The 24,884-nt window shown below is 38.6% G+C and overlaps 1 protein-coding gene across 1 annotated transcript in view; it reads left to right on the forward strand.

Moving 5' to 3' along the window:
• Positions 1-24,884, forward strand: part of LOC140163068 (xanthine dehydrogenase/oxidase-like) — a 37,036-nt gene continuing 12,152 nt past the window's right edge. Inside the window, exons 1-21 of the mRNA XM_072186442.1 lie at positions 1-57; positions 1,090-1,147; positions 6,661-6,757; positions 7,244-7,352; positions 8,004-8,192; positions 8,531-8,590; positions 8,920-8,997; positions 9,984-10,128; positions 10,643-10,798; positions 11,424-11,500; positions 12,720-12,816; positions 15,456-15,562; positions 16,221-16,408; positions 16,683-16,848; positions 17,739-17,822; positions 18,481-18,598; positions 20,159-20,210; positions 21,133-21,253; positions 22,288-22,407; positions 23,996-24,217; positions 24,718-24,848. Coding sequence (XP_072042543.1) covers positions 1-57; positions 1,090-1,147; positions 6,661-6,757; positions 7,244-7,352; positions 8,004-8,192; positions 8,531-8,590; positions 8,920-8,997; positions 9,984-10,128; positions 10,643-10,798; positions 11,424-11,500; positions 12,720-12,816; positions 15,456-15,562; positions 16,221-16,408; positions 16,683-16,848; positions 17,739-17,822; positions 18,481-18,598; positions 20,159-20,210; positions 21,133-21,253; positions 22,288-22,407; positions 23,996-24,217; positions 24,718-24,848 — 2,432 coding nt within the window. The remainder of the gene's footprint in view (positions 58-1,089; positions 1,148-6,660; positions 6,758-7,243; positions 7,353-8,003; positions 8,193-8,530; positions 8,591-8,919; positions 8,998-9,983; positions 10,129-10,642; positions 10,799-11,423; positions 11,501-12,719; positions 12,817-15,455; positions 15,563-16,220; positions 16,409-16,682; positions 16,849-17,738; positions 17,823-18,480; positions 18,599-20,158; positions 20,211-21,132; positions 21,254-22,287; positions 22,408-23,995; positions 24,218-24,717; positions 24,849-24,884) is intronic.

Below are 24,884 nucleotides of genomic sequence, written 5' to 3' on the forward strand. Positions count from 1 at the left end.
ATGAACCAGAATGCGCCAGTTTCAGACACATTGGTATTCTTCTGTAACGGGCAGAAGGTAAGAGTATACGAATGGTTTCAAGGGAAATAGGGGACACATTTTCCCGGGGTATTGGCTATACAGACTAGACCTACAAGCCCGAAACTGAAGGGTGAGGAGAAGGAGCCTGTATCCATTACCGAGGGACAAATAGTGACTCTATAATTATCACTGAAAATATCTTGTAGTTCTTACATAAAACGAAACACATGAGAGCTTAACACCAATTTATAACATTTTATAGAAGGCGTCAGAGTGGCGTAGCGTAGCGTCATGGAGATACATGGGTATCCTCGTCGATTTGAAATTTTAGACAATCCCATAGGAAAATTGCTGAAAAACGGCTTGACCCCCTTCAGGCCCGGTGCCCCCAATCATACTGGTCTTGGTATATCGTGCCATGAGTTACGTGCGAATTTATAAATACGTATTTATAAATATAGTTGAATAAATATTGTTCATTGGGTTCAAATCTCCCAGTATGATAAATAAGGTTGCGATTTGCATCTTTTGACACAAACTTCTCCGCCGAACGCACACACGACGTTGAAATGATCGTTTTGTACTTCCTTAGGCGGTTTATGCAACGTGACTTTTTCCCCACGAAAAAGTATCATTTTGATAATCTACTTGTTTTCAGAAATATAATTGCTTTTATTGCATTTGCTTATATTCTGTCATGTTTTTGCTATATTTTTCTTGCTATGTTGTATTGAGCGCTGTGATCATTTGAAATGGCGCTATATAAAAGCCTATTGTATGTATGTATGTATGTATGTATGTTATGTTATGTTGTGATTGACCAATGAATTGGTGTCATTCTCTCATGAATAATGTATGAGGTATAATAATGTATCCTAAAGGGAATATTGGAATGGACAGTTGCATAGTAACAACAGGCACGTGAGGGGAGTTTCGCACACATTTGTTTCGTATTTAAAGTAATTCTTGGAGTTTGTTTGCAGGATACCTTTTACAGATCTTGATGGCAATTACTAGGGTCCTGATGAGAGAGCTGTATTTCTGATACTATTCTATTACTTTTACCAGATATCAGAGAAGCATCCAGATCCTTCTTGGAGTCTTGCCAGGTACATCCGCTCCAAATGTATCCTTTATGTAGATGTATGATCGATGATCAATGATTGCTGCTGTTGTTGAGGATGGTGGCGATGACGACAGCAGCGATAGCAACAATGATTTTGATCATGCATCATCACATCAGCAGATTTCATATTTGGGACAATGATAGCTCATGACCTCTAGGGACGCAACATTAGATATTGTCGAGGGGGGGGGGGGCAGGGAGTTTGGGTCAGGCAGATTTTTTTCGCTTCCTTTGGAGGCAAATTATTTTTTTTGCCGCCTTCGGCAGCGAAGTTGTCTTTTTTAATTTTAATGTATACCTTTATACAGAACTGGGTAGGGGAAAATTAGTTTTTTGTTATTTTGCTCATCAGTGAGGCAAATTATTTTTTTTACTCATTAGCCCCCGATAATATCTAATGGTGCGTCCCTAAATATTATATACTATGGTAGCCGCGACCCGAGGTCCAAGTTCGTACGCTATAAAAAGCGAAACACGTACGACATATTAACGCAGCAGTGTGGACCACTTAAAAGGGCATTTCGTGATCCACAGCATCATCCCCCCCACTTTTCTCAAAAAAAGTTTAGATTTTTATATCACTGGAAACCTCTGGCTACATAATGTTTATGTACAAAACATTTCTTGCAGATTAATTCGTTTAGCAAAGTTTTGTGGTGAGTGACAAATTGTCACAGGAGTATAGTGATGCGTCTAGTGCATAATAGTTGTAGTTGTAGAAGTAGTTGTAGTTGCTGTTTCCCTATCCTTCATTCATTCCTTCCCTTCCTTCATTCCTTCCCTTCCTATCCTTCTCCTTGCTACGCTTTGTTTGCTTCACTTCTTTGCTTGCTTGAAACACTCCTATACTTCGGATGAACCCAACTTGCCGCTGGCTAGCCGAAAGGTGAAAAGAGAAGCAGATTGAGTAAGTCTTCTCCTGCCAGTACATAGCCTCTCCTATCTCAAGACTTCTACATAACCTCCACGTTGGTCACTACTGGTAACTGGGATCTTGCGACCCCAGGCTGATATGTAGGGGATCTCGGAGCAACAAGCGGCCCTAGAGGTGCAGTATGCATGACCCACCGGCGTGTGGATACGCTCTGGTGCTCACCAACGCTTGTACCAGCTATGGGTTAAATAGCTAAGGTAGTCCACTACCTTAGGCGGATTTGGGATCTAATCTCAACAACGGCAAGAGGGTGCTTTGAAGGTAATTCATCGTACAGCCAGTGAACAAAATCAGGGAGTCCTGAGACCTGAGCAACAACTTGGCGCTTTTGGTTGGAGACAAAAGTAACAAGTGCAGAGGGCGGATGAAGAAAGAAACACAACTTTCATTCTCAACGGCCACAGGACACCTGTTGATAGGAGTTGCGACCATCAACAGTACCTACAGCAACAGAAAGACTAACAATAATGGCTACAACCAAAAGCACTAGGGTTAAAGCCCCTACCAAAGCATCACCTAGCTCCGAATCTGTATCACCTGCTGATATACATGAAGTGGTCACCTTAAAGCCGAAAGGAGGGGTGAACACGGATAGAGGAGGAGTAAGTGAGTTAAGTAAAGTAAGTAAGTCAAAACTCCTTAAATGTAAGAAGTCGTTGTACATTTCTATTCTCAACACAAGAACAATGAGTAGTATGCATCTTCAAGAGGAAATATGTGGTCTAGCCAAGTTATACAACCAAGACATTGTTGGAATACAGGAACATCGAATTGTGCACCAAGACGAGGAAATCAGGCATCAGGATCTTTATGATGGATATCAACTCGTCTCATCCTCTGCTTGGAGAAATACTGGCGGAGTATCCATTGGAGGAGTCGGACTACTGTTAAGCCTAAAAGCTAAGAGAGCATTTCTATTTTGTAACTCTGTGTCACCTAGAATATTGTGCATGACCTTTGCTGGCAATCCAAGGACTACAGTTATTGTCACCTACTGTCCTACAAACGTGTCTGAGGAAAGAGATGCAGAACAACACTTCCAACTACTAGACAGAACGATACGACAAGTTCCAGCCCATAACTTTCTGATCGTTATGGGCGACTTCAATGGTCGTGTTGGCAAGGAATACTACAACTTTCCATATCATGAAACCACCAACAGAAATGGTGAAATGCTTCACAACCTAGCCCTGGAAAATGATCTTGTTATCACAAATGTTTGTTTTAGGAAGAAGGAACCACGACTCTGGACGTGTAGCTTACCATCTGGATTTAAGGTACAGATAGATTACATCCTGGTACGCAGAAAGTGGAGAAATAGTGTTACCAACTCCTGTGCCTTCAACTCCTTTGCTAGCATAGGTTCAGACCACCGCATAGTGACATCCAAGATACGCCTTAGTCTAAGAGCTAGTGGTAAAACTCCACCAAGGAAAGTTAAGTATGACTGGAGACAAGTAGTACATGATGATGAGCTTCAGGAGCGCTACACTATTAAGGTGCAGAACCAATTCAGTGCACTAAGGAATAACTGTGATGATAATGTTACAGCAGTGTAATGAATGCTTTATCCAGGCCAACAAAGATATTGCGGAGGAGCTAATTCCAAAAGCTAGGAAGCGCCCTAAGGAAGCAATATGGCATGATCCCAGGATTGAAGAAGCGAGGAGAGAGCTACAGCAAGCGCAACTGGTGGACAGCCAAGAAGTTTCAAGCATGTCAAGATCAGAACTGCAGTCTAAGAAGAATCATCTGAGAAAAGTTTATGAAGAGGCAAATGAACAAATCCTTAAAAGAAAGATCAAGGAGGTGGAGAATTGTAACATCAACTGCCAGCATAAGGCAGCCTGGGACCTCATCAATGAAGTTAGTGGGCGTAAATCTGCTAAAAAGGTCAAATAAAAGGGATACGCAAGGTGAAAGACTGAATGCTTGGTTCCAACACTTCCAGCAACTACTTGGAGACCCACCAGATGTAACCGATGAGTATGAAGCCATAGATCAAGTACACGAAGAGTTCTGCATGCGAACTGATGCTTTTGATCAGGTTGAATATGACACTGCCAAAAAAGACATTTCAGAAGGGAAAAGCACCGGTGAGGATGGGATTCCACCTGAAGTCCTAAAACGCTGCAACCTTGATGACATAGTCCTCAACTTCTGCAATGAGGCATTGATGAATGGAACGAAACCTGACCAGTGGTCAATTCTCAACCTCATACCAATCCCCAAAAGTGGAGATTTAAGAGAAGGGAAGAACTACAGGGGAATATGTTTGTCATCCATCGTAGCAAAAACATTCAACAGGCTGCTACTCAATAGGATTCGCCCTTACCTTGACCCGGTCCTCAGATTCAACCAAAATGGTTTTCGACCTGGGAGATCTACGGTGTCACAAATACTTGCTCTAAGGACAACAAGAACAACAATCTCAATGCAGCAGTAATATTCATCGATTTCAAGAAGGCATTTGATACCATCCACCGTGGGAAAATGCTTGACATAATGAGAGCATATGTCCCAGAGAGGCTAGTGGCTGCCATATGATGCATGTACCATCATACTATAGCTCATGTCACATCACCTGATGGTGTCACTAAGGATTTGAGATCCAAGCAGGAGTTCTGCAGGGAGACACTCTGGCACCATTCCTCTTTATTGTAGTCCTTGATTATGTTTTAAGGAAGGCTATGGAAGGCAATGAAGAGCGACTTGGCTTTACTCTGGAGCCCAGGAAAAGTAGGCGAATAGGCCCACGCACAATCACAGACCTGGATTTTGCAGACGATATTGCTCTTCTAGCTGACAGCCTCAAAGACGCGCAAGAACTGTTACATCTTGTTGAAGCTGCTGCACAGAAAGTGGGACTAGGAATGAATGCCAAGAAGACCAAGGCAATGTTGTACAAGGAAACTCCGTCTTCAATAAAAACACTGGACGGAAGCGAATTGGAGATAGTACAAGACTTCAAGTATCTAGGTGCATGGACTGCCAATAGTGAGAAGGACTTCAACATCAGAAAGGCACTTGCTTGGAAAGCATGCAGCAGCATGGACAAGATCTGGAAAAGTAATCTACCAAGAGATCTAAAGATCAAGTTGTTTACCACCACTGTAGAATCGGTACTAACATATGGCGCTGAAACATGGACAATAACAACCAAAATGAGAAAAGCTATGGATGGCTGCTATACCCGTCTCTTGCGGAAGGTACTAGATATCTCATGGCAAACTCACACCACCAACAAAGAACTATATGGGAATCTGTCACCAATCTCTGAGAGGCTCAGGATTAGAAGGTTAAAGTTTGCAGGGCACTGTGCAAGAAGCGAAGAGGAAGCAGCTTCAAGTGTTCTTATGTGGCAGCCCAAACATGGAAAGCGAACAAGAGGTGCACCCAAGAAGGATTATATCAAGATGTTGGCAGATGATACAGGTTTAACAGGCCCAGACATCAAGAATTGTATGCTTGACAGAGCAGTTTGGAGAGCCATTATGGGAGTCCGACTACAAGAGTCGACATAAGCAAGTAAGCAAGCAAAGTTATCGTGAAATTTTAATTTCGTTCTGGTATACCAGAACGAAATTACAACACATTGTCTATGGAGCAGTGTAATTCGCAAACGCAAAATCGGAATCAATTGAAATTTTGGGAATAAGCTTTTTTCATGGATATCTACTGAAAAATGTCATAAAAAGAGGATGCTAGGATCGCAACATATTCCTTTAACTTATCACTATTTTGGAGCTACAACCTCCAATGGCGGAATAACAAACGTATAAACGTATAAAGTTAACAACTCTTTTATCTTTGTTTATACGTTTTGTGTTATTCCCCCATTGGAAATCGATGTTGTGTCATATTTTCCCTGTTTTTAATTGTGAACTTGACTTACTCATTCTTTCATTTCTCTTGACAATTTTTCATTTGCCCGCCCTAATCCTTTTAAAGGAATTTTATTTTGTAATAATATAGGCTTCCAATGTACAATCAGTTATTGATAAAATCTCCTTAAAAGGCAAGGGAACAATCTGGCAAAATCATGCCACGCCATTCACCTTCAATACACTACACTGAAAATGGGATAAAGGTTGTTATCATGGTTATGGGCTGTCAGGGTGGATTACAGTGTGTCGGATTGAGTAATGGGTGCTGGGTTGAAGGGGTGTGGTATCGGGTTTAAGGGGTGTTATGGTGTGTCAAGGATATTGGGGTGGGTTGGGGTGTGTTACGGTGTGTTAAGAAGTGTCAAGTTAGTTTAAGGGTTGTCAGGGTGGGATTAGGATGTCAGATTGGTTTAAGGGGTGTCACAGTGGATTAAGAGGGTGTCATGGTTGGTTACAGAAGTGTTAGGGTTGTGAGTGGGCAAGTGGTGGAGTAAGGGTGTGATTCGGGTAGTCACATACATAAGTTCGTGTTGCTCAAACACAGTTATGCCAAATTTTTATTAATTCAAATTTTGTGGAAGAATATCGAAATCAAAATTTAACAGTTCAATCGTATATCATTGCATAATGCTGCACACCATATCCAAAATCATGAACAAATTTGTTTTAAATTCTTTAACACGTTTTAATAGTACAACTTACAGGATGTAAGATTGGTTGCGGAGTTGGTGCCTGTGGTGCCTGTACAATCATGGTATCTTCTGTGGATCATTCTTCCAGGAAAATCAGGTTGGTAATAGTTCAGTGATGTGGCTAGAGGGTGGCTCTTGAAGTCTTCAGCCCACAGATTTTTATTAATGCAAACACTCAGCCCTCCACCTCTGATTTAGGACATCACGTTTTGATATATAGTGGCAAATTATTGTCAAAGTTGTCTCAAAGGCCATGCTTACCCACTCAAAAAGACCTTTCCATGACTTCTGTACACGATGTGCCAGTGGCGGCACCAGGATATATCCGGGAGAGGGGTAAAGTGAAATTGGTAGGTTAGAAATTTTGGCATTGTTTTGCACAAAATACAGTTGGGAAATTCCCCTTGAAACCACTACAATGCACACAAAATCTGCAACTGCCACACTAATGGTAATTAAGGTGCACGATATTAGAGAACATGACAGTACTTGTTGGTCAATTTCGCAATGTTTTGAATCTGGGGAGCATTGGCGGCACCAGAAAATGGTTCGCATCTAATCTGTTTTTTATTTTATCCACCAGTCACATTGCTGTGAATGCTTGTTTATATCCACTGTGTGCCATCCATGGCAAGGCTGTTACAACGATAGAAGGGATCGGTAGTACTAAGACCAAACTGCATGCAGTTCAGGTATAGGGGATGAATTTTTTACGACCCCCTATCTTGGGTCGAATTTTTTTAAGATCCCTCTCCCCTTCCGCATACACAGACTCGAGAGAAATTATTCATTGCCGGAACAAAGGCGAGGAGCACACCAAAACTTAGAGCAAAGAGCGAGGTAAAATTTCGATCGTAAGTGTAAAGAAGGCGCGCGGAGCCCGCAAAAATTTGCGTTATATGACGAAAGATTGTTCGCATATTTTGATTGTTAAGTTAAAGAATGCAATTTTGAGTTACCAACTCTTAATAATTCTGTAAATTATGACCCCCTATTTTGTGTCTAAAAATTCTATGATACCCCCAGTATTCATGACCCCCTCTACTATTCTAAAGAAAATGACAGCCCTCATGGGCTTATTAATTTTGGCTAGATATTTCTATTTAATGTCTAAATAGTGTGTCGCATGTACTTGATGAAACGAGGTCCTTGGGTGACATGGTGAGAGTGGCACGGTAGACTCAAAATGTGAGTCTTTTTGGTGTGCATCATACATTTTATAGTTTCCATTATGATCGCGGCATTGCACCCATGATCAAATGAAACTTAGTTATAAGATAGAAAATAATGTCTGTTCGTCCATCATCTTGCTCAACCACTACCTGTATTCTATTCTGTTATAGGAACGGTTAGCAAAAACGCATGGTACCCAGTGTGGTTTCTGTAGCCCAGGTATGGTGATGTCCATGTACACATTACTAAGAAACAACCCGAAACCATCCAGTGTTGAGGTGCTGCATGCTATGGAGGGAAACCTGTGCAGATGTACTGGTTATAGACCTATCCTAGATGCATTCAAGACTTTCACTGAGGTAACCATGGTAACATAGGGGTAAATGTGATCACATCAAAAGATAATGTACTTGCAAAGTCCATACAGCCTTTTTCCTAATTTTCTTATCAGTTGAGGGTAACAAAACCTTTTTTTTAACTACATTTCAACAAAAACTAATTTTAAAAGTCATCTAAATCCTAACAATTCGACCCCATCAGACTTGAACGACGTGCTGCCCCTAAATAATTTTTGAATTTTTTTGCACAGGACCATATCGGCAAGATGTGTATTGAAACACACAACCAAAAATGTCCAAATCATGACCAAATTTCGCTTTAAAATTGTCAATGCCACTCATTTGTTTACGTATTCCAGGGAGGTTGTTGCAATGGGGGCAATGGAGAGAAATGCTGCCAAAATGATGACGCTGAAATGGTAAACCATATAGACAAACATTAACAAAGAAGCAAACAAACAAGCAAACAAACAATATGCGAAAGCTAACAGTTAGGATAGTGTGCAACATCAGTTAAATATATTGAGTGAATGAATCACGAGAGTGCTCCATCCTTCGGAGAGAAAGCCGATTTTTCTGGCCAAATTGTTTTTATGAACATGCATTTTGTATCTACTAGAGTAAGGGAGCAAAACGACTACAATAATGAAAATGAGGTAAAACAATATGTTATGGGAGGAAAATATTGTGCTTCACGAACTCCGTAATTCAAGTTTTTCATTGGAACATTGTTATTCTTTCTTTTCAGAGTGATGAGCTCTATGATATTACTAAATTCACAGAATATAACCCCACACAAGATGTAATATTTCCTCCTGAATTATTGGTAAGTTGTTAAAATGTGAGTTATAGAGATCTGTAGAATTATATTTATGTTGAAGTATAAAGGTGGTTTCACTTAATGAACATTGAAAAATTGAAATAGCTTGTAAATATATCTTGCTTTGTTTCAAAAGAATATGAGTTAAAAGTGAAACTTTTCATGTATAATTTAACATACAAGACTATTGTTAGAATGACTCAAGGCCAGATACATTTCCCAATTCTTACACAAATGCACAACAACAACACACTGTTTGATTAAGTTAACAAAATCTGAATCTTGAATGAAAAATATGATATGGTTGACAATGATTCTGCTTATAAACACAAATGTATAAACTTTGTAAATCACACTATATCCGGTAGTCTTCTTCTTGCTGATTACTCAAACTCAAAGTTCTGTTACACTCAATATTCCGGACCACTGATGCATATCCTGATCCAAACTTGTCCTGTTCAGCAAAGTCCACTGTACACTTGAATTTATATAATCCTCGCAGATATGAAAATTTTTCTGCACTGATCCACTTTGTTGACAGATGTGTTGTTTCATAAACCTTCGTTATTGCTGCATTAATAACCCAATATTGGCTATGCAAAATGGCGCTTCACGTAAACCTCTCTTTGAAGGCACGTAGACTAACCAACAAATTAGAGAGTCCACCACTCTCTTTATACAATCTGCTACGAAAACATTTTGTTCTTAGCTTTTATACCAAAGCAGTAACACTGGAAATTCCCCAGCGATAACTAATTGTCACTTTTATCTTACAGTTACAGGGAATTTCCCACATCGTGCAAGACAGTGTTCAATTTCTAAGATATTACTTAATGATAACCAAGGGGCTTCCCCAAATTGTCCTTACGCTCAAACTCTTGGTTTGATCGCTCATATCTCATGAAATAGCGGTATATATAATAAAAAACAAAAGTCAAATGATCAAATATTATTATTATTAAGCCGAAATACTGATAATGTTTATCATTCAGACAAATGCTGCCAGTTTCAATCAATCCTCTACCCGATTTACTGGAGACAAACTTACATGGATTAATGCTGCTAATCTTGAAGATGTCCTAAGTGTGAAAGCCAACATCCCAAAAGCAGTAATCATTGCAGGAAACACAGCTTCAGGTATACACTCTTATATAATATTTTGACATCTATGTTTTGTCACAATTAGAAATGTAATAATTTCATCTATCCATGTATTACTATCTTACTTTCTGGCTTACGCCTAATGGTAGACATTTGGGTGGGTTTCTTGACAGACAGAATTAGAGCCTTCGGTTTTCCTGCGGCGACCAAGGTAATATTTGATTTACATGGTGTAAGAAATGAATGGAAACCTCTACCCAGAATGCATAGAATAATGTTTCATTTGGCTGTCCCTTTCAACACAAAATTCCTTGGCGCAGCCGGAAAAATTAATTATGAGCTTATTTTGGTACCCATACTAGTGTGCCTCAAAACTCCTCAAGGTCGCCGAAAGCCCGGCTTACTAAGCTCCCTGTCGAGAAACTCGCCTTTAAAGACTCCCGAATGGATTCAAGATTTCGGGGCTCGCGTAACCACGAATAAGCGTGCATGAATTTTTTGTCCGATTGCTCTCATCAAGTCATATTATTTGTTTAACTCTCTACCTCAGGTACCGTACAGAATCATGAAGGAGTAGTCATATACACAGGTCAAGTCTCACAACTCAACAACATTGAGCTCACAGAGACGGGTTTGAAGGTTGGAGCCACTGCCACAATGTCAATGTTACAAAATGCAGTTAAACTGCATTGCAATACTTTATCAAGTAAGTTGATTATTAGTATAAAGTTTTGTTTTTTAATTTTATTTTTCATATTACCTCATTGTAGCCTGAGAATCCCCTCTTGAAATCAAAGAGAATCATGAAATCAATAAGATTGCCTGGGCATACATGTATTTACCGCAAGCTTGCCTAGGCATACACGTACTTACAGCAAGCTTGCCTAGGAGGCATATATACAGTTGCATCAAGCTTGCCAAACAGACAGTAGCAAGCATGTAGAATCATTACAAGTACCAAATGATTGCAATTGGTATGAATGATTGCAGAAGACTTGATGTGAACATAATGTGTGCCAGCAAGCGTATAACAATTACATGTAATCACTAAAGGAAACTGGCAAACAATGCTTATATATCAAGTGCAGTTTCAATTTCCCGTAGGTGGTATTTAAAAAAAACATGAAATGCGTTACTTAAATATCTTTTGACAAATCTTGTCATTTTTGTTTGCTTATTTTTTTTTTTTAAATTTCTAAAATAAAAAATGTACTAATTTGCTCAAAAAACGAAATGTGCGCGGGCTACGGGAAACAAATTTTACTTTGTTTTCAACCGTATTTGCTTAGAGCAAATCTGCATAAAGCTAATATAATGATTTTGTCTGACAGGTGATCAAGCAGTATCTCTTCACATCATTCAGCAGGCTTTGAAGCAGTATGGTTCATGCCAAATACGAAATGTTGCTGTAAGTAGGAATATGCAAATAGATTATTATACAGTAAAACATATACAAAAATAAATATTTCTACATTAGCTTTTACAAATTTGTTGTTGGGATGCCTATGCCTATGGTCTATTCTCTACACGCTCACAGTAAGACCTGGCCAGCGAATTGCACCTAGCGCCCATTTTGTGTCTCTTGGAAGTCTCTTCAACAGATCACTAAATAGGGCTGTATGGTCGCTTCTCATTGCACGGCACGTAGTAAGACCTGGTCAGCGACGTTTGCCGAGCGGCCATTTTGTGACTCTTGCAAATCAATGTCACTCCAAATCGGCATATGCAGTTTGTACAGAGAATGCCGTGGGCCTGGTTCTGCTCATCAAACACAAAACCTTTTCCAAAACGTTCACTAAAGGCTACAAAAGGTTGACAGGAAACATTGAAATGCTGGTTTATATAATTAGACCATTGTCTGAAGCTGATCCCGTGTGCACCAAAAGGTCCTTTTAAGGACTTAACTTAAAAGTCCTAGACCATGAGATATGACAAAAAGTGAGGGTACCTCGGCAATGACTCCTCTACAGGTTATCAAACTTTGTACAGGAGTCAAGCTGCAAACTTGCTCAAAATGTGTTTTAAATGATCCAATGTATTCCACAAAAGGATTCAGAAAATATATAGTTTGACCAATCTGGGATGCTGCGTTCTTGAATTATTACCAAATAGGTTAAACAAATAGGTTAAAGGTCATATTTTTGGTTTAACATGGATCAAAAGCGTAAAAATGCTACGATTTCTTAGAGTCAAAATGTTCGTTTTGATAGTACAATTAAAATAAAGAATAACTTGCATTATATCGGATGTTTTCAGACCTATGAAACAGTGCAATAGATCAAGGTCAATGAAATTTGACATTTTACTGCGTAACCTAGGTAACAAGCCATCCTAGATTGTGTAAACTATTCTTTATTTGAATTCTGCTGAAGTGCATGTTTGAGTCACAGTACATGATTACATACTGCTTACTCGTGTTATCTTTGTTTGTGCCAGGGCTTTTATTAAAAGTGATGGAAGCCTAATGTTTACTGGGGTCTTCTTTTGTTATGATTTGATTCTCGATCATGTTGATAGCGTAAACGAGCGAAAAATAATGCATGGGTCAAGTGCTTTAGTAGGAGCTGGAAATTGTAGTTTTCGTGGAAGCAGAAGTAGGATAATACATCACTTTTCATTTATTACAGACTATAGGGGGACACTTAGTGACACCTATGTCACACTATGATCTCGTTCCTTTACTTATGGCTGTTGGCGCTAAAGTGTCCATAGTTGACACCGATGGTATGTTATGTGGATGGTTGGTATACACAAAGATATTATACCAGTGGCAGTGACGTCAACGCGTTGTAGCAGCTGTATCGCTCGCGCATCTACCATTGTCTATACGCGGCATGATGCAGTCATGTCTACAGTAGAATTCATCTCGACCTTTGCAGGACTTAACCCCATTAAAAGCTATTAAACCAAGATAACACTCATTGAAACAGCTCAACTGATTAAATCGGATCTTCTCTGGTTGTGCACAAGTGACTGTTTTCATGTGCGATATCGCAATAAAACTGGTATTCATAGCTTCAGTTGGGTAACCGATTATAAAGGAAACGAAAGGAAACAATGTTATGTGTGGCTTTGTTCACGAAATCAGACAATGTCGTGCTTTTTGTAAACCAGCATTCTTGAAAATGAGCAACATAATGATTTTTGACTTAACACGGTTTAGAAATAATTTCTTCATATTTTTGGTGTTATCTGTCGTTTACATATCCTTCCTAAAACACCAAAGTACGAGTATTTCCAAACATCTAAATTTGCTAAAATTTAGGACATGTTACAAAACTATATTGTCTAGAATTTTAGAAGAGTACTTTTAATATTGGCCGGTTATTTTTCACACAGCGACGTTAACTAGGCAATGTACTATTACCTATAACATTAACTAAAACACCAAAGTACGAATATTTCCAAACATCTAAATTAGCTAAAAATTTAGGACATGTTAAAAACTATATTTTCTAGAACTTTAGAAGAGTACTTTTAATATTGGCCGGTTATTTTTCACACAGCGACGTTAACTAGTCATATCCCCATACTGTTAACGTAGGGCTATTTGTAAAGGTCACGCGTCAATGGGAAAGAGCACTGTGTATTGTGTATAGGAAAACGGACAGTAACTGCAGTATGGTGTCTTTAAACGCGTCCATGTGTACACCAGTGCTTTGAGCTAACTTTAGTGATCTGAGGCTACGCCCAATGAAATGCGCACTGACGTCACTGCTACATCAGGGTGGAAAATGGTATATAGAGATGTCCCATACGCGGTACGCGGTACGTGCGTTCAATACGTGCGTTTATACGTGTGTTCGTGTATTACATGAGGCTGTGCATAATCAATCAACGATTTTGCATACGGTGTTCGGCCCTCTTTTGACACCAAATGCTAGTGACAAAAATATATGTAAAAGGTGGGCGTCTATACTGGTTTCCTTATTCGGCCTGAATTTGGTGTTAAAACAGGACATACATGCCGCTTAAAATTACCCAGCAAACACAAAACGTTTTCGACATCATTCGCAAAAGGTTATAAAAGGTTGTCAGAAAACGTTTAAATGTCGGGTTATATAAAAGGTATATTAAGGGTATAAAACGTTTTCATAACCTTAAAAAACATTTTTGATAATCTACTGCTCAGCAAACAAAAATGTTTTACAGAAAACGTTTAAATGTCGGGTTATATAAAGGGTATAAAAACGTTTTAATAACATTCCAAAAACATTCTTGAAAACTTGATACAAAACATTCTAAACAGAATGTTATTTTGGGGAGTTGAAAAAATATTTTGCGAAAAATGTTTGCCCAAAATATTTTCAATAACGTTTTAAAAACGTTTTCATGACCTTTATATAACCCGACATTTAAATGTTATTAAAAGGTTTTGAAAAAACATTTTAAGAACATTTTGTGTTTGCTGGGTTCAAATATTTTAACATAATGTTATATAAGTATTGACACAATATTTGGCAAAAATGTTTGCAAAAAAAGTTTACAATAACATTTTTTGAAAATATTTAAAAATATTGTTGTAGTGTGTTTTCATATAAAACGTTTTAAAACGTTATCATGACCCTTACATAACCCGACATTTTACTGTTATTAAAACGTTTTTACCTAAACCAAAAGCCAAAATATAACTCATTTAAAACGTTTTTAAAACGTTTTTGTGTTTGCTGGGTAACTGTTTTTCAGTGTTTCAGTGCAAGAAAAATATTTCGGTAGATTAAAGACCACTACATGGCTGCATGCATATCTCATGACTTTATTTTCAAAATGACAATTTTTCGTGATGAAAATTAGTCACGTTGCATGAACCTCGTGACACCGTACGAAACTATCAATTTCAACGCCCACCCTGTGCATTTTGAATAGATAGACCTGCGTACAAAATCTCAACCTCTCTACTGAGTCAAAACTCTGCCATATTTTTGCATGGAGGGAAAGAGTGTACTCATCGGATTATTTGACCATGCGTCTGAAAAGCCTAAACTTTGATTTGAAGTTAATTAAAGCCATTTGGTGCACATATTTAGACTGTAATTGTGTGCTTGTTCTAATCAAATAATACATGCTTGTGATTTTATGATTGATTTAAATTACCAAACAGTGGGAGGGGGAACATTTGATATTGGGCGCGAGCGATTAAAATTACTACCAAAGCGATGATGGCGTAAGGTTACTCTCAATTGGTGACTCCAAAGAGCTTCTAATAAGAACTAGAGGCGTCTTCAAGTCATTTACATAATTTTTGGATACCAGCAGAGTATTATGATTCGTTGATCCCCGTTTGAGTGTGAATACATGTCTGGGTGTCTGTGTTTAATGAGCCTGCAATATATCACATCATTATCATCAATATTTCGATACAGGAAATGTGCGTGAAAGTACTTTGAATGGCAGATCCTACTCCCCCGATGACAGATTGGTCAAAAGCAATGAAATACTACAGTACATTGAGATACCCTTTAACAGTATGGTAAGTTGAAGTTTAGTGGGATTAGTAGTTGAGTTAGGACTAATTGGCTAGTCGTCTTCACAGTCGATGTCTGTCGGTCCTGAGACTCGTCGTTCCTAGCATACCATAACCACATGCAGTCTGGGCCCGAGACTACAAATTGGATTACGAGGAAAAGTCCGAACTCCCATTTTCCCAAGGAGTCTTGTGAAGAGGCGATGGATTTTTACACTTTACACAAAAAATACTGATAGTATAACCCAAAGTTTATTTCAGAAATTAAAAGATTAGATTACCATAAAAAAATGAAACGGTTACCTTTAGTAATCTTTTATATAAATATTTAACAATCTTGTCAGTGCACTCTTCATTTTTACGCAATTGGGTACCACGAATCCGTACATGATGTATAGTTAAAATAATATTCCTTTATACCTCGGATGCTACAGTTTTTATTGATTGAAATCCCTCCTACTCGGCTATTCTCTAAAAGTTAATCAAGCTTCCCCAGACTGTGCACTAAATTAGCATTATTTGATTTCATTCTAACAATTCTAAAAACTTTTCTAAACAATTCTAAAAACTGTCGCCACCTGATATTCGTGGCTCTTGAGCCGCAGTAGCTCTAGTTTATCTTTGCTATACCTCATGCCAGCTTGCCTGTCTATTTCATTTTCAGAATGAACATGTTCAATTCTACAAGATGACACACAGACGGAATTACCATGACAACGCAGTTGTAACTGCTGCTTTCTGTGTCGCTTTTGAAGCAGACAGTGATGTTGTCAGAGATGGACGTTTGGTTTTCGGTGGGCTACGTAAGCTGCCAATATTTGCAGATGTAACAATGAAGAAGCTTATTGGAAGGTAAAATTAGTAAAAACTTAATTGTGCTATACTAGTTGAAATCCATTTCCCCTTTTGGAAGACAATACCTTAATCTTACCTGAATGGGTGACTCCATTTTGAAATCTACATTTACTTGGATCATGTAATATGAACTTATTTACTGAACATGTTTATTCGTTTGTTTTGTTACGCAAGCAGATCACAATAATGACACACAGTTCAGTGTTGAATTACATTTGTATAAAGTTGTAAAAAGCTTGTTGTTATTGTAGAATTTCTATGCATTATTTAGGTCGTGGAAAACTGAATTATTAGAAACAACCTGTGCTTCTTTGAAAGCAGAACTCCAATCTGACATTAATACCAGTGGAAAAGATAGTGATTACTGCAGTAATCTGGTAGCTGGAAGCTTCTTCAAGTTTTTCTTCCATGTGCTTCAAAGACTTCAAAAGGAACAGGTAATATGATCGTGTACATTATTAATGAATTACTGAGAATATAGATATGTCTTGTTAAATAATTGATAGTGCTGCCAGCTAGCTTGATCATCTCAAAAATGTCTATTACTAGTCAGTATTACCATATACGATTCCTACGATTCCTGACAGTTAATCAGGCGCGTAGCAAGCGGGGGACAGGGTGGACGAAGTCCATGGGCCCCGAGGGTTCAGGGCCCCGAGCACAAAAGCGAGAATTAAATAAGGACTGATAATAGAGAGCAGGGCCGGATTTTTATACCATTGCGCCAGATGGGCCCGGGTCCAGGGCCCCAAAATTTTGGGGGCCCAAAAATTGCCCTATGCATCTTTCTTTTAACCCCAATAACAACATGTTTTGGTCAAAATAGGGCAAACTTGTAAAATTTTCCGCGCTTCGCCCAAATTCAAATAGCTAAATTCATATTGATCTGGAGCCAAAATAGTCTAAAATTGAATTGAACAAAATATGTTAGTCTCCCTTAGTCCCCCTTTAGTTAAACCAAAACTTGGCCATGAGTGACTCACCTGACATGATACCTTCCACGGCACGTGAGTTCAGGGCCTCCAAATTTTGGCCTGGCCCAGGGCCCCCATAAGGTAGGCTAAATCCCGCCCTGGTTAAAAGGGCCCGTACTGCTCCTTGTCCTTGGGCCCCTGCTGCTCTTGCTACGCCCCTGCAGTTAATATCACAATCTTTCATTATTACGATCATGACGGTTCTTGAAAGCTAATATTATCATCTCATACATGAGCTGTTTGTCCATTGAATAAACAGTTACTGTATAGATCCATAAAAAGAACTTTTCTTATGATGCTGCTGTCTATACCTGTGAAAGATCTCTATTTTATGCACATTGTGTTATTAACAGGTGACCAGTCTCACGTCTTTGTCAGCTATTCCAGAGTTTGGTTCCATGTCCAGTAAGGTTCCACATGGGTCTGCATTGTTTCAGGTAAGAGGCTAGAGCAGTATGCTGTATGCACATTCTATTCGTCACGTCAGAGATCTAGAGACATATCGCTGTAGCAAAGGCTACTGTACTCTACGATTTGCGTTGCTCCCTACAGCATGTACAATAAGCTCAAATTCAACTGGTAGTGATTTGACGCTGGGCATGCTAATGAATTTTGATATATTGGCTAGTCACTTTTCAGATAGTATAGACTTGACGTATGTCACCAAATATGCTACATTATAAGCTATTAAAGGGACTGCTGTTCCGAGGGCTTGGCAAGAGTCAGGTTATTGTGAAATGGAAAAAAAAATAGTGTGATTTAACATTAATTTTCAATATAAATATTTTTCTAAGGGAGACGGTCAGCTCCCCTAAGTAGCCCCTACACCCTCAATTAAATTTAAAAAAATATGATGCCTAACATGAAAACCAACTGTGTCAAACCACCATTACAGTTAGTGTGGTCTGAAGTAAATTTAGTTTGGGGGTGAGGTTACTATTAGGATTCACAAATTTAAAAACAAACAAAAGCAAGGGGGAAGTGAGGGGATGTGGAGCCTTATTTGGGGTCTTGAACCCTTCTCCGAAGTGCTACAAAGACCAACCTGATTACAGTGTTTACAATGTGGATTTGTTGCATACTTTTTGTTGTCAGCCTGCACCAAAAGATCAGCCTGACATTGACTCAATTGGACGTCCCATTGTACACCGCTCTGCATTGCAACATACTTCTGGTGAGGCTGTATATGCTGATGACTTTCCACCAGTACAAGGTAAGATCACCCTGACCATTGACTCAATTGGACGTACCATTGTACATCGCTCTGCATTTAAACAAACTTCTGGTGAAGCTGGATTATGTTTAATTACTTGCAACCAGTAAAAGGGTAAGATCATCCTGATGTTGAATCAATAGGACATATCATTGTACACCCTCTGCATTGCAACATACATCTGAAGCTGTATATGCTGATGACTTTCCACCAGTACAAGGTAAGGTCATCCTGACATTGACTCAATTGGACGTACCATTGTACATCGCTCTGCATTGAAACATACAACTGGTGAAGCTGTATATGCTGATGACTTGCCACTAGTACAAGGTAAGATCGTCCTGACATTGACTCAATTGGACGTCCCATTGTACATCGCTCTGTATATCAACAAACCTCTGATGAAGCTATATATAATTATGTTTAATTACTAAGAGGGTAAGATCATCTTGCAACCAGTAAGAGGGTAAGATCATCTTGATGTTGAATCAACATTATCAATAGGACATATCATTGTACCTCCCTCTGCATATCGACAGACGTCTGGTGAAGCTGTAATATGCTTAATGACTTGCCAGCAGTACAAGGTAAGATTATCCTGACATTGACTCAATTGAACGTCCCATTGTACACCGCTCTGCATATCAACAGACTTCTGGTGAAGCTGTATTTCTTCAATGACTTGCCACCAGTGCAAGGCAAGATTATCCTGACATTGGACGTACCAATGTACATCGCTCTGCATATCAACAGACTTCTAGTGAAGCTGTAATATGCTTAATGACTTGCCACCGCACCAGTACCTGCCACCAGACATTGACTCAATTGGACGTCCCATTGTACAGTGTACACCGCTCTGCGTATCAACAGACTTCTGGCTGAGCTGTGTATTTTGATGACTCTCCACCAGTACAATGTAAGATCATAATGACTTTGACTTAAACGGATGTACCCATTGTACATATCATGGCTGGGCATATTAAAAGACTGCTTGTGAAGCTGTATTTCTTCAATGACTTGCCACCAGTACAAGTTAAGATTATCCTGGCATTGACTCAATTGGACGTCCCATTGTACATCGCTCTGCATATCAACAGACTTCTAGCGGAGCTGTGTATTTTGATGGCTTGCCACCAGTACAATGTAAGATCATAATGACATTGGACGTACCATTGTACTTCGCTCTGTATATCAACATACTTCTGGTGAAGCTGTATATGCTGATGACTTTCCACGAGTATAAGGTAAGATCAGCCTGACATTGATTCAATTGGACGTCCCATTGTACACCGATCTGCAAATCAACAGACTTCTAGTGAAGCTGTATTATGCTGATGACTTGCCACAAGTACAAGGCAAGATTATCCTGCCATTGACTCAATTGGACGTAGTAATGTACACTGAAGCTGTATGTTTAATGACTTGCACCAGTTTAAGGTATAAGATCGTCCTGACAATCCTTGGAATATACACCAAGCACGTCTATCAATATTGTAAATCTGGTTTTATTTTTATTATCCAATTATAATGTTAAAGCATTGATTTATTCCATTGGTACAGGTGAATTGTACATGGCCTTTGTTCTTCCTTCACGTGGACGAGCCAGAGTTTTGTAAGTTTGATCATTATTATTATTCAAATATGAAAAATATGACCAACTTTGAGCAATTTTTTTTTACCAACAATGGTTATAAAAATGCTAAATTTTCACCAAACAATGGTTGCAAAATGTTCAATTTTGCCCAAAAATCATAAAAACCATGAATTCCGCCCAAATTTCAACAATTTTGGGTGAAGTTGATCATAGTTCTTTTTTTTTTTAAAGAAAACCATTTCTTAGGTATTTATATACAGTTTTTATACAATTTATGAAATAAATGTCGTTATGATGCCTGGAAATATTTGGGTAAAAAACCAGTTCTTTTGGATTTTCTGTAAAACATTGCCCAAATTTGACCTCACCGAGATGGATTCGTCAAGTCTTTGCCACTATAAATATGAAGAGCTTTGTTGCAAAAACTTCTTACATCCACTTGAGCAATTTTGAGAAAACATCAAAAAGAAAGTACTGATATTGGGGGGTTTGCATCATAAACAATTTTTGGCGGAATGCTTGGGTACGATGAGCATCCCGCAAAAAACTGCTTTTGTTGAAAACCCCTTTATAAATATCAGTGATTTTTTGATGATTTTTTGATGTGTTTTCAAAATTGCTCAAGTGGATGTAAGGGGTTTGCAACAAAGCTCATCATATACGTTTATATACCTTATACCAACAATTTAGCAGTTATGAGGCCCAAAAGTTTCCATAATTCCAGGGTTAAGACCAACCTTTAATAAATAATTTGAATGTTATATTTTGAAAATATAAACCGTCAACAGATATTTCTGCATTTGGACGATCGACTAAGGCCTGTATATAGCGGCAAAGGAAATAGGAATATCATTTGCACATCAGCACAAAGCTGCTGTTGTAAATTCGTCCAGAAATGATCAATTAAATAAGAACTGTTACTTTTCAAACAATTTTGTAGGTCTACCAATCTAGCAGCAGCACAAGAGGTTAAGGGATATGTAACGTATGTCAATGCTAATGACATCTCTGGTGTTAACAAGTCAACATGGTATGATGAGGAAGTGTTGGTATCAAAAGAGGTATTCTTTGTTTTCAATATGCTGGTGGATTTCGATGAGGAGGGGAATGCGATGATCACGATGACGATGAATCATGAGGAGGAGGAGAACATATAAATTAGTTTGCCTTTCTGGAAACTATACAAGCAAATATGAGCAAATGTTGGAAATGTTTTGCGAATTTGTTTGATATTAGCCTAAATAGAGGTGATTTAAGCTTTTCTGTCTATAAAAATAGCCATTTGATGCTCTGATTGTCATGATTTTAGTGCATTAAACCAAACAAAATGACAATAAAATAAATGCGATAATGTTGCATGTTATGGTCATCCCAATTCATGATTCGTAAGGTACTCAGTTTGGGAACTCCATTCCATTTGTTCATGCTCTTTTCTATGCCCTGGGTCATTACTCGCGTTTTCCGTTAAAAGGTAAAAATAACGTACGCGACCTTTGTAAAAATGAGTGTCGCACTTTTGGGTATGCTTACTACTTTTCTCGGGGAAAACTTTGATGAGAAAGTTGTCGCATTTCGGTAAAACGGAGTCTCGGTCCCAATCACTGGGTCACCGAGCGGGCCGAGCGGCGATGACGGGGGAGGTTTGAGGCCATGTGGAAGAACCAAAAGGTGGCTAATGAAAAAGTAATATGAGACTGCACACAAGTTCTATTTTTAAATTGACAGACATTCAACATTAAAACATTCAACATTCACAATATTATGCACTTTCTTATGCACTTGTCTCTCCAATGCTCACCTCCTCCAATATTATACAAGAACTGAATGGCTTATCACTGTCAATTGTCCAACAATCATGCTCCACAATGTCACGAATTATCCCTTATTGGTTTTCTCTCCCCTTGATTAGCTAATAAAACCGTCCTCCAAATATAACGCTCGTACTGTGATCAATGATCAAATTCCTCAATGCTGCCAAAAGAAAAGAAAAACCCATCGAGATGTGCCGCAACCAAAGCTATTTCATCAATACAATACCCAATGCAGCAGTTCAGCGACGACACACAACAACGCTAAAAAACTTGTTTCTTGATAGGTGCACTCTACTAGTGATATTATCGGTGCTATTGTTGCAACCACTCCAGAGGCAGCACACAAAGCTGCCAAGCTTGTTCATGTGTCCTATGAAGATCTGCCAGTTATTACTACCATAGAGGTTAGTATGGGGTAAATGTGATATTGTAACATTTATTGAGGAGAATACCCTCAATTTTGTTGATGATGATTATAATATACTTTATAATAAATTAAATTAAAAATACCCTACAAAAATCAAGGCCTTTGGTGCAGTATATATGACAAAATATGAGAGTTTTAATAAAATAACGGGATTGAACTCGAGATTTAATCGGAATATTAGTCAAAGTAGCGATAGTCGAAATGTTTCGTTGCGCACGTCAATCTAAGTGATATTCATAACACATTGAGCCGATCAACCTCATTTACGATCATCTATCTGATACATGCATTGACGATCTAGATGCTGGTATACAAATATTAACTGTCTATGAGTGTGATGGTCGAAATATAATCACGAGGTGAAAGATGGATAGTTCCATTCCACGAGCCGGAACGGCGAGTGGAATGGAACAATACATCTTTCACCTAGTGATTATATTTCGACCATTACACGAATTTAAGACAGTTAATATTTGTTTTATCACTCATGCATAAATTCTATTACTAAAATACTATTTAAGGTAGGAAATACATTTTTTCATCAACATAACACCATGTTTTGCCGTGATATACTTCATATTTTGGGGTCCACCCCATAACTAAATCGGCGAGTCCAAGAGTCAGCGCACGGCTTGGCGCAGGCGCACTACGGCATAGCACATGATGGACTATCACAGGGAGAGGGTGGTAGTTAGAGAATAAAAGTATTACAAATTTTAATCAAATTAAATTCTACATTTTGCAAGGAATTACCTTGGGCTTAAAATCGGTCAGTCTCATTGTTGCTATGCGCCTCTGATTGGTTCAAATAGCGAGTCCGCGTATCGCGTCGATGCACACGCGCTGACCCGTGTGATATCGTGTCATATCACACGGGTAACAAGCCAATAGGATTGCAGGAACGTTCTCAAGTGTTTAAGAATAAAAATGATAAATGGTAATCAACCAATGAACTGTCTAGAATTTATGAAATGAAATATACTATGATCAGCTGGTAATAGGCGGGAATTATTTGGTTTTTGTTACTGCGCCCGTCAATCAAGTCCCAACTTACATCTGCGTAAATTCACAAAAGCGCGAGTCAGTCAATCAATACATAAAGCGCGGTTCGCGTAGGTGGTGTGCCAAGCTGTTTGTACGCTATTCTATATCAATCCGCGATTCAATGAGTCCCGCCGATTACGAGCTGATCAGAGTATAATGAATTTTGGTTTCATTTTTGTCATTAGTTCGGCTCAAAATTAAAATGGTGACAATTACACAAAATCAGAGATCTTACAATATTGCTCTAAATGCGACTCGATCAAGAAAAATGAGGACAATACATTTAGAAAAGTGACTTAAGAAATACTTTTCAATTGGTAACATAGGGCATCTTTCCAAAACTTCCAGAAAGGGCCTTTTTATTTCATACAAAGTATGGAATTTATTTGCAAGTTTAAATTTCAAACTGATTTCTGACTTTGATCTGAGTTGGATATCAGAGATTAGAGTGTCACATGTATTATTATATTCTATAGGTTATTAGCACTGTGATAGAATGTTTAATCCTTATCTAAATCTAGGAAGCTATCGAGCAAGAGGCCTTCCATCAGCCTATTCGAAGCTTGCAGAAAGGCGATGTTGATAAAGGTTTCGATCAGTCATCAGTAGTTCTAGAAGGGACCGTACGTACGGCAGCGCAGGAGCACTATTACATGGAACCTACTGCATGTATAGCTATACCATCAGGAGAAGCAGGCGAGATGGAGATGATTACGTGCATTCAAAACGTCAATGGAGTTCAGGTATGTTTAAACAAAAAACAACTAAATTAAGGGTTCATTAAGGGGGTACTACACACCTGCCCAATATTGTGCCTGTTTTTGCATTTTTCTCAAAAATTATAGCGCATTGGTGACAAGTAAGATATCATTTAGATATGTATAGGGGCAAGGACTATGAAGTACAACTGAACACATGCTAATCCATGAGAAATCCATGGACCATTCCAAGCTCATACAATAAAAATGCACAAACCTGCTAATCCATGAGAAATCCATGGACCATTCCAAGCTCATACAATAAAAATGCACAAACCTGGATGTAAACGGTTGCACTTCATTGATTGTATGCATTCATGTTTATATACAAGAACCTTGCCCAATCATACTATACTTTGCATTAAAGATTCAAATTTTGTTAACTTATACCAGAGAAGATGAGAATAGAAAAAGGCGTTTTTGGCCTTGGCTCATTGCGACTCCTAACAATAACCCAAAAGTAGTAACAAGTAATTTTCTTTCAGTCTAATGTAGCCCTAGCATTGGGAGTGGATGCCAACAAAGTCAATGTGAAATGTAAGCGTGCTGGTGGAAGTTTTGGTGGAAAATCTACCCCTTCTAACTACATCGTCGTTTGCGCACTAGCTGCACAAAAGTAAGCTATGATACTAGTAATTATATCAATGTTAAT

Source organism: Amphiura filiformis, chromosome 1 (assembly GCF_039555335.1).
Source record: "Amphiura filiformis chromosome 1, Afil_fr2py, whole genome shotgun sequence".
NCBI lineage: Eukaryota > Metazoa > Echinodermata > Ophiuroidea > Amphilepidida > Amphiuridae > Amphiura > Amphiura filiformis.